General features: G+C 43.1%; 1 protein-coding gene across 1 annotated transcript in view; it reads right to left on the bottom strand.

The window, feature by feature from the left end:
• ranbp10 (RAN binding protein 10) overlaps positions 1–14,116 on the bottom strand; it is a 182,626-nt gene that overhangs the window by 120,060 nt on the left and 48,450 nt on the right. Inside the window, exon 2 of the mRNA XM_060923938.1 lies at positions 2,421–2,532. Coding sequence (XP_060779921.1) covers positions 2,421–2,532 — 112 coding nt within the window. The remainder of the gene's footprint in view (positions 1–2,420; positions 2,533–14,116) is intronic.

Here is a 14,116-nt window from a genome sequence, read left to right as displayed (position 1 = left end):
CTGCTTAAGATAATGCCGATAGCGTGTAAAGCAGACCTGGGCATTTTACGGCCCGCGGGCCGCATCCGGCCCTTTGGTTCATTCTGACCGGCCCGCGTAAGGTTAATTAGAAATTACAAAATAAATGTATTTTCTAATTTTACCTCATGCATGGACTGACTGTGCATTGCTTTTATTTTGAAGTTGTGTTCAACAAAAACGCAATGTGCGCAACATGAAAATGACATGAAATCCCACGAAACCTAATCCCGCGATAACTACTTCCGTAATTTGTCCAGACCGACCACAAACTTATACGTCATCCTTCAAACGGTCCAGCCAATCACATCGTGTGACGTCACCAGCAGGCGCCGGAGCTGATCTCCGGCGAAAAGCACCAAATGAGGTGATTAAACTACAAATGTGGGCATCATTATTATAATATGATGTATCTTGCTTGATATTTGGAGTAGAAAGACAATATTGTGATGTCTTTATTGTGTTTTGGGGTGAATGTGACTGAAAAAAAAAAAAGGTACAAACGTTCACATTTTGTTAACCACTGTTTTGGGAAATTTGATTGAATAAATGACATTTTTTGTAAGGCAACCTCGTTTTTTCCATACTCTTACCAGTCTTAGCAGCTTGTAAAAACAATGTTATTTACTGCTTTATATAAAGAAATACAATTAATATTATGCAGAATTTAGTTCAGCCTTTTGGTCCGGCCCTCCACAAAATTTTCTGTTTCTCATGTGGCCCCATGGAAAAAATAATTGCCCACTCCTGGTGTAAAGCGTCATCAAGGGAAACGCTGGCTACTTTGAAGAATCTAAAAAACGAGACGTTTTAACACTTTTTTTGATTTACCACGTAATTCCAGAAATGTTCCATCTGCCATTTCATAGTTTTGGTGTCGTCAGTATTGTTCTACAATGTTGAAAACAGTCCAAATACGGAAGACACCTCTGGATGCGTCGGCGTGTCCAAACGTTTGACTGATACTGTACATGCTGTTAAATCTAAGCTCTGAAAGGATCACAAAAAAGTATTGGATCAAGACGCCACCCTGGCTTGTCGTACTCGAGTCCGACTCGTGCCCTAATTTTAAGGACTCGTGACTCGACTTGGACTTGAGCGCTGATGACTCGGACTCGTACATTAACTGCATTTGGACTCGAAAATTGAAGACAAGGACTCTGATTTTTTCTTTATTTTTTCTAACATGCCATAATAATTTGGCATAAGATATTTATGCCGACATTAATTTTGTACTAATTTCGTCCAAGAGTGTCACACCTGCACGCCTTGGCGTGTGCATCAGATCGACTCTCGGGCGCGCTCCATAAACGACTCGCGCCTGCACAGGATTAAGGCGCAATCAGCACACCTATATAAAAACTGTGAAAACGCACATACTCTGCGAAGTATTGAGTTGCGTTGCTGACACATTACCGAGCCTTATTTCCTTGTTTGGTTTCCTGATCCCCGATTTCCTGTTTCTCGTCTTTGATTCTGTCGAGTCTCCGATAGCCTGTTTGTGCCTCGCTCGACCTATTGCCTGCTTCACCGTTTTACGATTTTGCCTGCCGTTCTGGATTGTTTACCCTCTTCACTTGCATTAATAAACACACCTTCTGCACTTACATCCGTCTCCCAACCACCTCTGACAGAATACTTTGCACTCCCTGACAAAGAGAACACACATTCACCTGTTCATACGTCATGTTCAGGAACAAACTAACGTTAACGGCGCTAAAACAGCCACCGTCAAATGGTGCGGTTGGAGTTTTGTTCTCGGACTCATCAAGAAAGTTTGAAAAAGTAGGCAGTAATCGTCATTTAAACTCGTTTTTGTGCAACATTGAGTTTGGAAAACAGTTTTCAAAATGGCGGCACCGACACCTGGCTGACACTTCACATTTCGAAGGTTCGTGAAGATCGCGCGGATAAGCGACACCTGCCGTGGACCAAACGAACTACATTAGGCTGATAAGTAAAATACTGAACTGCAATTAGTTGCTAATATGAGTCGCGATATAAGGTTGCTGAAACCGAAAACGTAATTGAATAACACGTTAATTAGGAAATAAAGCAAGTTGAAAAATGACTCCAGTTCTCCTTTAAATCGCAGTCAGTAAACGCTTCACCTAACATTCCCATCCAGTAATTAAAACCCATCGGGTTTAATGATGCCGCGTTCAAGGCGAAATTGCAACTTGTAATTTCCTGCCTTCGACAGGTGAAAAGAACTCAAAACAGGTCCTCAACCTCAAATTCAGCATGCTGAACATCCTGAGGTGGGAAATGATGTAATAACAGCAACAGCTTGTCAGGTACCACTTAGAAGACAGCATGAACGCAACGCTCTGCCCAGTTCGACTGTTTCGTTTCCTCCGACAGACCACGCAGTAATTCCAGCCTTACTGTATAGCACTTACCCATCCCTCCCTTTGCTGACGATCTTCACCTCAAAGTAGTAGATACCACAGGCAGCGGGAATTGGGTGGGTAGCTCGCACGGATGCCGCGTCTTTGTGGTTTTTGCCGTGACCTGGAAAAGGAGTGCATAAGTAGAAAACAATGAGTCACTGATTCAGGGTTTTTCCTCCACAGAGAATTCAAAGGCAGCTGCCTCTCTCAAATTACATGCTACCATGACCAAACACAATTTTTGTAACCATGGACAGTTGTGCCTTTGTGGAAATCTATAATTTAACTGCAAGGCCAACATCACCAACATAGCATGCTTGGGCAAACAGAGGCATTGGATTTTGCTTTGGACCAGAGTGTGAACACTGTTTGTTTTTGTTGTTTGGTTTTTTCCTCTCCGTTTCAAACCATGTGATGGGACACTTCTGAATCCAGGGCCTATATGACCGACAGTGAATACTGATCCGAGATCAGCTCTCCCAGGCTGTTATATTATTATATTCAGAATCAACTTGGAAAAATTATACCTTGATTAGCATTCCTTCTTAAAAATTGAACATGTAACCTATTTATTGAAACCACATGAGACCAAACCTAGAACCTGGGCCTGGAAATAGGCCTATCATTTTTCAAGCAGACAAAGGTCGCACACGCACACACACAGACGTAAAAATGTGACCATAAGAAGCAGCCCAAGGCCTCCAAATAGTGCATTAATCATCAAATAAAACATAAAATATCACATTGCATTCAGTTCTATAAATAAACTGCCAAAGTCTACTTTCGTAATGAATCACAGGAATTAGTACAAGTCTCAAATGTGTGTGTGTTATTTACCAGCTGGGAGGTCCATATCGTGTAATGCTGTGACCGAGGTCTTGAAAGTACTGAGCGAGGCCCTCTGGGCCGAGGTCAATATTCAAGGCCGATGTCGCGGTATTTCACCATACGGACCGACCTTAAGCTGGTAAATAACTTTTTTTTTTCTTTACCAAATTCTAACAGAAAACGAGAGCGCCCGAAAGGGAAAACCGAGCCGAGCCGCCATTTTGAATCCTCATTCACGGCTGTAATGCAAATTGCTTCCTCCTCGGTATACAAGTGCACTTCCATGGCAGGAAAAAAAAAAAAAAAAAACTAAATTTTGCCACCTACAGATGAACTCAAAATTATTAGCCCCCTTGTGGAATTGAACATAATTCTTGATTTCTCCATGAAAATGACCATTGACAACAAATGTTTTTATTCTTGAAATAAATGCACTATGAAGACATTGTCCAACAAGTTTCATTACGATATCTTATTATCACACTGAGTTTCAACCAAAAACAGCAAAAGTGAGATGTTCAAAATTATTAGCCCCCTGACCATTAGTAGTCAATTGTGTACCCTTTTTGACCCACAACTGACAACAACCTCTTGGAATAGTTTTTCACTAAGTTGGCACAGGTCTCCTGAGGAATTTTGGCCCATTCCTCCATTGCAAACTGTTCCAACTGGCCCAAATTGGATGGTTTTCGTGCATGGACGTTCTTTTTCAGCACTTGCCACAGGTTTTCTATTGGATTGAGATCTGGGCTCTGTGCAGGCCACTGTATGACATTGGTCTTGGTATCCTTGAAGTATTGCTGGACTATTTTAGATGTATGCTTTGGGTCGTTATCTTGCTGGAAGACCCAACGACGACCTAAGCGCAAAGAGAGAGCAGACTTCTGCATGTTTTCCTTCAGTATTTTTAGGTAATCTTCCTTTTTCATGGTGCCATGCACCCGAACCAGACTGCCTGTACCTGAGGCTGCAAAACAGCCCCACAGCATGATGCTGCCACCACCATGTTTAACTGTGGGAACTGTGTTCACAGGGTTGAAGGCCTCTCCCTTTCTTCGCCATACATAGGCAATGTCCATATGCCCAAACAGCTCCAATTTCATCTCATCTGACCAAAGCACAGACTTCCAAAACTCATCTTTCTTCTTCAAGTACTCACGGGCAAACTTTAGTCGGGCTTTGATGTGACGATGTTTTAGTAAGGGGGTTCTTCTGGGACGATAGCCCTGAAGCCCATTCCGATGAAGAGCCCTCACAACAGTGTGCCTTGACACACAAACTCCAGAAGAGGCCAGGTCAGCAACAATTTCCTTTGCAGATGTACGGGGCTCTTTACGGACATCTCTGACAATTTTTCTTTCCAGAGTTCTTGAGATCTTACACTTGCGTCCACGACCAGGTTTATTCTTGACCGTTATCGCTATCTCATCTCATCTCATTATTTCTAGCCACTTTATCCTGTTCTACAGGGTCGCAGGCAAGCTGGAGCCTATCCCAGCTGACTACGGGCGAAAGGTGGGGTACACCCTGGACAAGTCGCCAGGTCATCACAGGGCTGACACATAGACACAGACAACCATTCACACTCACATTCACACCTACGGTCAATTTAGAGTCACCAGTTAACCTAACCTGCATGTCTTTGGACTGTGGGGGAAACCGGAGCACCCGGAGGAAACCCACGCGGACACGGGGAGAACATGCAAACTCCACACAGAAAGGCCCTCGCCGGCCACGGGGCTCGAACCCGGACCTTCTTGCTGTGAGGCGACAGCACTAACCACGACACCACCGTGCCGCCCCTATCGCTATCCATGCTGTAAAATTAATGCTATTCTCCTGAGAAATGCGAAAATATAATGTTGACAAAAAAATGCTACTATGTTTGTTGTTGTGAACGAGCGAGTCGCCAGAGGTCCGTAACCGGGGTCCGTACCGTAGGATACGGACCCGCTCGCCAGCCAATCAGAGCAAAGGATTCGGACCGCGAAAAAAAATAACTAAATATTATTCTATCCACAGTCACTGGATATGAGCAAACGCACACTCTGATTGGCTACTCTATGACTAGTCGATCACCTTATATACCATGAGTAGAAAAAAACAAAATGGCGGAGCGTGTTCCTGAATCAACCAAGGATGAAATAAAAATTTACTCGAAAACAAAACCCCAAAAAAAGGCAACAAAATATGGAACACAAGTATTTGATAAGACCGTATCTCTTTTTTTTAAGAATTATTATTATTATAGCATTTTTCACAAACTGCTCCTGTCATTTTGCCAGTTTGTTTATATTCTAAGCGGAAATGATTTAGTCGGATGTTTTGTACAAAGTTTTTATTTTTCAAATTTGCAAAAAATAATGTGACATTTCTCAAAATCCAGTCAGTCAGTGTGGATAGAATAAAAATTCCACTCATTTTAAATAAATGAGCAAAAAGACGCTGGTGAGAGATCGACTGTTTATAGCTGTGATACAATGAGTGATGAAGGGAAGTAACTGTTGCAGATTATTAAATGTAAAAGAAAAAAGTGTCCATCTTTAATTTTTTTTTTTTACGCTAAAACAGTTGATAAAAATGTTTCCATCTGTAATAAATATAAAAACACCAGTGCAACTGCTGGTGAATTGTTGTGGTGTAAGAGGAATAAAACACTTCGTGGAATCTGGCTGTTTTCTTCCAAGAACATATCCTATCATGTTTTATTACTTACCTTATTACATGGCTTTGTTGAATACTCGTTTCTGATTGGTCAGTTGCAGCAGGGCTCGACATTAATGGTAGTCCGACTGTCCGGGACAACTAAATGTTTGGTCCGGACAAGTCAAATCCACATCTGCTTGTTCGACGGGACAAGCCGAATTATTCCCAACTCTCAAGGAAGTTCCAGGAGTCTCTTACATATTGATAGTGGCTCCCTGAGAGAGAGCACAAGTAGGCTTTGTCTTCTCTCCTGAACCCAAAGTCCATCAGTTCAGTGTATCCAGGAGTGTGATGGCAGAGTGCCCCAAAAAAACAAAAGTACAACTGTATCGAAGCAAGAGAACAGTCACCTTATCCTGCCAAACCTGCACCCTGACCACAACACCAAAGAGCCAGGCACGTTGGTCTGACAGTCAGAGCACATACTCAAGTGTAGTGACGGGCACTCCCATCACACTGCCCTCCCTTTCAGGAGGCGCGCCCGTGCGCTTCATGCACACAGGCATCCCTCACGCATCCCCCAGCCGTACTTCTGCCCCACACACTCATGCTTCACCCATCCCTGGGGTCCCTTGCACAGGGGTCACCCATCCTGGGGGTCCCTCATACAGCTCACACACAGGGCACACCTCCGATGGCAAGCCATCCCACTTCTGACACCATCAAACTCCGCAAACTGAGGAGAGCAAGAGTCCCGGCCCCCATCATGCACACATTCTACAGAGGCACCATTGAGAACATCCTGACCAGCTGCATCACCGTGTGGTACGGCGCCTGCACCGTGTCCTGCTGCAAGTCTCTGCAGTGCATCGTGAGAGCAGCTGAGATGATCATTGGTGTCTCTCTCCCTTCTCTTATGGATATCTACAACTCCCGCCTCACTCGCAAAGCCATCAGGATTGCAGGTGACCCCACCCACCCATCTCACAGCCTCTTCAGCCTGCTGCCGTCGGGGAGGAGACTGCGGAGTCTCCGGGCCAAAACCAGCAGGCTCAAGGACAGTTTCTTTCACCAGGCGGTCAGGAGGCTCAACTCCCTCCCTGTTCTGCCCCTCCTCCCCACTCTGCCCCCTGCCATAGATTCTGCTTGCACACACCCCTTCGGCATCTGACATGTCATCCTCACAGCCCCCCCCCAACACACACACATACATACATACATCTCATCGTTCATTAACACACTGAACTCAGGGACCACACATCTCACTTTACCTCGCCCATTTGCACTATTCCGCACTACCTCACTTTAACAGCTGCTAGTTCGTTTATTCTGCTTATTTCATGTTCATGTTTACCTGCTATACCTCAAGTGCCCTTGACTGTTTGGTTATTTGTACCAATTTGTGTGTGTGTGTTTAGTTAATATCTAGAGTGTTTCTACTGTTTATATTGTCTTTGAGTGTTTAGTCTGTCTTGTTGTTATCTAGTGTTTATACTGTTTATATTGTTTGAGTGTTTAGTCTATGTCTCGTTCCTATCTAGAGTGTTTATACTGTTTATATTGTTTGTTTTTTCAATTATTCTATTTTTATTTATTGCATTGCCAGTTTGCACCATGGGTCAGAGAGGACTGATATTTCATCTGTGCTTTATGTCGAGCATGTATAGCATATTTGACAAAGTTGACTTGACTTGATCTGTAGCGAAGGGAGAGCACAGTCACCTTACCCTGCCTTGAACCCAGGTCTATGGGGTGCCAAATCTCAAAACGGGCCAGGCTCGTTGGTATGGCAGTCAGGGCACATACTCAACTGTAGTGACTGGCACTCCGTCACACTGCCCTCCCCTTCGGGAGGCACACCCGTGCGCTTCATACACACAGGCGTCCCTCACGCATCCCCCATCTGTACTTCTCCCATACCAGGGTGCCCCACACACTCATGCTTCACCCATCTCTGGGGTCCCTCGGACAGAGGCCACCCATCTTGGGGGTCCCTCATACAGTTCACACCTCCGATGGTGTCCCAGCAAGCCATCCCACTTCTGACACCATCTGTAGCGAAGCAAGAGAATAGTCACCTTACCCTGCCTTGAACCCAAGTCTACAGGGTGCCAAACCTGCACCCTGACCATAACGCCAAAGAGCCAGGCTCATTGGTATGGCTGTCAGAGCCAATACTCAATTGTAGTGAAGGGCACTCCGTCACACCTAAAGGCCTCTGCATGCTCTTGCGACAAGGCTTTCGCAGATAGCTTTTCGCAGACGGTTGTAATTTATCGTTGAGCGGGGAGTAATAGGCGTGCGCGATGTTATTCACCGCCACAACGCAAGGGGGCGCGAAGTCACTAGGAGTAGTTGGTGGGTGTGGTTAGTGGAGTGTTTATCCTCCGGTTACTTATAATGACTAGAACTGGAGTCGTATAGATGTACGTACTTCCTCACTTCCTCGATCAACCGCTCTTCGTGCTGCTCCATCTTCGCTCGTGTTTTTAAAAATGGCGGTCGTGAAAACAAACCAAACCGGGAAAATGGGAAGCGGAAGTGCGTGTACAGCGGATGTAGACTGGACCAATTAGAGCCCTCTTGTCTGCGACGCTGTCTGCGAGGCTGTCTGAGGTGGTCACAATTTTTGGGAGGTGCGCGCAGAGCGTCTGCGAAGGGGGGGGCTTCGCAGATGCCATCTGCGACACCATCTGCGAGGACTGGGTTGTCAGCATAAATTGGCCTTAAGACTACACCAAAGTGTCCTCTTGCCTAATTGGGGTAAAAAATAATGATGTTGTGCACTGTACTGTTTGTAACAGTGACTTGAGCATTGCCCATGGCGGGGTAAACAATTGTAAAAGACACGTTGAGGTGAGTTTAACAGTGTCATTTGTTCATGTGCACATTATTTATACTCACTGGCTCGCTGCAAAGGCTACATAATGAGGCCAAACTCCTTGAAATCTAAGTCTAAAGTCCTTCCCGCACCATATGGTGGCGCTGATCTCCGTTTCTGTAGCCCTCTGCCTCTCGTCTATTACATAACTAGGGTTACAGTGGGGGGCTAGTCCTCTGGTAACCGCAAGAGTTTGACTCCCCACTCGCATCTCTATTGCAGCGTGCCTTGCCAGATGGCAGTAGGTACCATTTTTATGAGGGTCTTTGGTATGACCCGACCGCGAATAGAACTTGCTAAAGTCTTCAAGAAAACTCCTTGAAGACTTGCTTCAAAAGTTGCAATAGAAAATAAAAATAATATACGAGTTCAATAAGAGTAATAAGCAGTTCACATAAATAGTATAAGTAGTCCACATATTTTATGGTCCTGTTTTCTAATTTGGTTTACAGACGAGAGAAAATTACTCAAAAGATACCTCAAGAACATTATGAGCATTAATTGGCAGGACAAGAGAACCAACCTCAGTGTCTTAGACCAAGCCAATATTGACAGCCTCGTTGTCAAGAACCAACTGTGTTGGACAGGTCATCTTATCAGGATGGATGACTCAAGACTGACAAAACAGATATTTTACTCAGAATTGGCAGAGGGAAAGAGAGACTGAAGGGGACAGAAGAAAAAAGGTATAAGGTTATTGAAGGCCAACCTGAAAAAAAACGTAACACCGACATCAATAACTGGGAAGAGATTGCCAAAGACAGAATCAGATGGAGAGCTGAAATCAAAAAAGGGATAACGAGTTTTGAACAAGGGAAGAGAGAGGAGATTGAAGACAGGAGGAGGAGGAGACAGATAGACAAGAGAAATCTCACGAAACTTAAGTTACCGCCAGAATGCGACAGAACCTTCAAGGCCCGGATTGGACTTTACGGCCACTACTGAGCTTTTCAGCAAATCATCATATGATGGATATCAGACCCCAGACTTCTGAACAGAAGTGGAGCCAACGACGGTAACCGCCCCGTAGTAATGATACCTTATGCTTTTATATCTTTGAGGGACCACACCTTTTAGGGATTGTTGAAAATCACCATTTTTATAGCAATTATTCAAGAGTCACATCAACAAAGTGCAATCAAAACTAATTCAATCCCTTCAGTGATCCGGCCGTTATTGTTTACAAAATGCCGGGGAAGCCGAGTACAGCAGGTGCGTGTGTAAAAATAACCACGTCGTAATATCTAATTATAGATTATTAGACTTTCATCGGAATTGGAGAAATGGTGATCAAATAGTTCAAGCGAAATAACTATCTGTGGGGAATCTTCATTTCATTCGGACACTCATTGTATTTTTCATTTGGATGGGATACACTAACCATCACAAACGTCGTAAAATATTTCGGGGGAATTTTACGACGGTGCCGAGCTCACTTAAGAGTTTGTTTCCATTCATAATGTGATTCAGTCCCCATTATCATGTCCAACTCGTTTTCTTTCGGTTTCATTTCTTTAAATTAATTTACACTTGACGTTTGACTGGATTAAACAAGATCGAACTTTATTTCCTCCAGAAGCTTTGAATTTGGGTGAGTCTAACTCTTAAAGGAGAACTGAAGTCATTTTTAAACTTGCTTTATTTCTTAATTAACGTGGGATTTCAATTACGTTTTCGGTTTTAGTAACCTTATATCGCGACTCATATTGGCAACAAATTGCAATTAAATATTACCCTTATCGGCCTATTTGGTTGGTAGCCGTGTTGAATTTAGTCCGTTTGGTCCATGGCAGGCGTCACTTATCCGTGTGATCTTCACGAGACTTGTGCCAGACTTCAAAGCATGAAGCGTCAGCCAGGTGTCAGTGCCGCCACTAAGAAAACTCTTTTCCAACCGAAATATTGCACAAAAACGAGTTTAAATGACGATTACTGCCTACGTTTTTCAAACTTTCCTGATTGCTATCAAAACAAACAAAACTTCCAGCTTGATGACATCAGCATTCGAAAGAGGGCGCGCGCGTCTTTTGACAACGTTGGCAGATGTTGGCCACTTAGATTTGCGCTGTACGTTTTACTTCCGTCCTACGATGTCTCGCACAGGTCTCAGCGAATCTCGTTTACAGCCGTTGCTTTGACATACGGACTGATATATTACATAGCATATTTCAAACACTCATAACTTGCTATAGCAGTGACAAAATAACTGTCAGAAATGCATTTCAATATTTAATAAAATGAGAGAAATAGAATCGATGATAAAAAATTTGCCTTCAGATAAGCAGCTACAGATAATGGATGGATGCCTTCAGTTCTCCTTTAAAACTGCAGATCAGGTCATGGGTTATCACAACACATGCACCATAATGGAGGACTGGATAGTTTTTATTTCTTGGTCCAGTTAAAGTTGGAGTTTTACTGCAAAATTATAAAATCATTAAAACAATGATCACCACCACAGTGGTGCTTGAAAATTTGTGAACCCTTTAGAACTTTCTACATTTCTGCATAAATATGACCTAAAACATCATCAGATTTTCACACAAGTCCTATAAGTAGATAAAGAGAACCCAGTTAAACAAATGAGACAAAAATATTATACTTGGTTGTTTCTTTATTGAGGAAAATGATCCAATATTACATATCTGTGAGTGGCAAAAGTATGTGAACCTCTAGGATTAGCAGTTAATTTGAAGGTGAAATTAGATTCAGGTGTTTTCAATCAATGGGATGACAATCAGGTGAGAGTGGGCACCCTGTTTTATTTAAAGAACAGGGATCTATCAAAGTCTGATCTTCACAACACACGTTTGTGGAAGTGTATCATGGCACAAACAAAGGAGATTTCTGAGGACCTCAGAAAAAGCGTTGTTGATGCTCATCAGGCTGGAAAAGGTTACAAAACCATCTCTAAAGAGTTTGGACTCCACCAATCCACAGTCAGACAGATGGTGTACAAATGGAGGAAATTCAAGACCATTGTTACCCTCCCCAGGAGTGGTCGACCAACAACGAGCACTCCAAGAGCAAGGCGTGTACTAATCGGCGAGGTCACAAAGGACCCAAGGGTAACTTCTAAGCAACTGAAGGCCTCTCTCACATTGGCTAATGTTAATGTTCATGAGTCCACCATCAGGAGAACACTGAACAACAATGGTGTGCATGGCAGGGTTGCAAGGAGAAAGCCACTGCTTTCCAAAAAGAACATTGCTGCTCGTCTGCAGTTTGCTAAAGATCACGTGGACAAGCCAGAAGGCTATTGGAAAAATGTTTTGTGGATGGATGAGACCAAAATAGAACTTTTTGGTTTAAATGAGAAGCGTTATGTTTGGAGAAAGGAAAAACACTGCATTCCAGCATAAGAACCTTATCCCATCTGTGAAACATGGTGGTGGTAGTATCATGGTTTGGGCCTGTTTTGCTGCATCTGGGCCAGGACGGCTTGCCATCATTGATGGAACAATGAATTCTGAATTATACCAGCGAATTCTAAAGGAAAATGTCAGGACATCTGTTCATGACCTGAATCTCAAAAGAAGGTGGATCATGCAGCAAGACAACGACCCTAAGCACACAAGTCGTTCTACCAAAGAATGGTTAAAGAAGAATAAAGTTAATGTTTTGGAATGGCCAAGTCAAAGTCCTGACCTTAATCCAATGGAAATGTTGTGGAAGGACCTGAAGCGAGCAATTCATGTGAGGAAACCCACCAACATCCCAGAGTTGAAGCTGTTCTGTACGGAGGAATGGGCTAAAATTCCTCCAAGCCGGTGTGCAGGACTGATCAACAGTTACGGGAAACGTTTAGTTGCAGTTATTGCTGCACAAGGGGGTCACACCAGATACTGAAAGCAAAGGTTCACATACTTTTGCCACTCACAGATATGTAATATTAGATAATTTTCCTCAATAAATAAATGACCAAGTATAATATTTTTGTCTGATTTGTTTAACTGGGTTCTCTTTATCTACTTTTAGGCCTTGTGTGAAAATCTGATGATGTTTTAGGTCACATTTATGCAGAAATGTAGAAAATTCTCAAGGGTTCACAAACTTGCAAGCACCACCATATACCTGCTTTTTGATGAACTTTGTTACTCACTTTCCTTTCACTGAACTAGTCAATACATAGTAATAAAAAAAGGTTATGGTCAGGACAAGTGAAAAATCTTGCTGTTTAATCCACTGGACGAGTGGATTAAAAAGTTAATGTCAAGCCCTGTGCAGCATTGTACCATCTGTTATTTCTGGATAACAGATCGTTGTTATGGACAAGGTCATTCAGTGAAGAAACAAAAAAAATTAAATCAATATTTTGGGTCAAAACTGGCATCGGGGTCCTGCATCAACCTCTGGGGGTTTATTTTACAATAATGACCAGCTCGGTGTACATTCTCCCTGATACAACCCCGATTCCAAAAAAGTTGTGAAAAAGTACAAATTGTAAATAAAAACAGAATGCAATAATTTACAAATCTCAAAACCTGATATTGTATTCACAATAGAGCATAGACAACATATCAAATGTCGAAAGTGAGACATTTTGAAATTTCATGCCAAATATTGGCTCATTTGAAATTTCATGACAGCAACACATCTCAAAAAAGTTGGGACAGGGGCAATAAGAGGCTGGAAAAGTTAAACGTACAAAAAAGGAACAGCTGGAGGACCAAATTGCAACTCATTAGGTCAATTGGCAATAGGTCATTAACATGACTGGGTATAAAAAGAGCATCTTGGAGTGGCAGCGGCTCTCAGAAGTAAAGATGGGAAGAGGATCACCAATCCCCCTAATTCTGCACCGACAAATAGTGGAGCAATATCAGAAAGGAGTTTGACAGTGTAAAATTGCAAAGAGTTTGAACACATCATCATCTACAGTGCATAATATCATCAAAAGATTCAGAAAATCTGGAAGAATCTCTGGGCGTAAGGGTCAAGGCCGGAAAACCATACTGGGTGCCCGTGATCTTCGGGCCCTTAGACGGCACTGCATCACATACAGGCATGCTTCTGTATTGGAAATCACAAAATGGGCTCAGGAATATTTCCAGAGAACATTATCTGTGAACACAATTCACCGTGCCATTCGCCGTTGCCAGCTAAAACTCTATAGTTCAAAGAAGAAGCCGTATCTAAACATGATCCAGAAGCGCAGACGTCTTCTCTGGGCCAAGGCTCATTTAAAATGGACTGTGGCAAAGTGGAAAACTGTTCTGTGGTCAGACGAATCAAAATTTGAAGTTCTTTATGGAAATCAGGGACGCCGTGTCATTCAGACTAAAGAGGAGAAGGACGACCCAAGTTGTCATCAGCGCTCAGTTCAGAAGCCTGCATCTCTGATGGTATG

This window comes from Neoarius graeffei, chromosome 6, assembly GCF_027579695.1.
Source record: "Neoarius graeffei isolate fNeoGra1 chromosome 6, fNeoGra1.pri, whole genome shotgun sequence".
Classification (NCBI taxonomy): domain Eukaryota; kingdom Metazoa; phylum Chordata; class Actinopteri; order Siluriformes; family Ariidae; genus Neoarius; species Neoarius graeffei.
The sequence above is the reverse complement of the archived record's forward strand: the minus strand, read 5'-3'. Positions and strand labels throughout refer to the sequence as shown.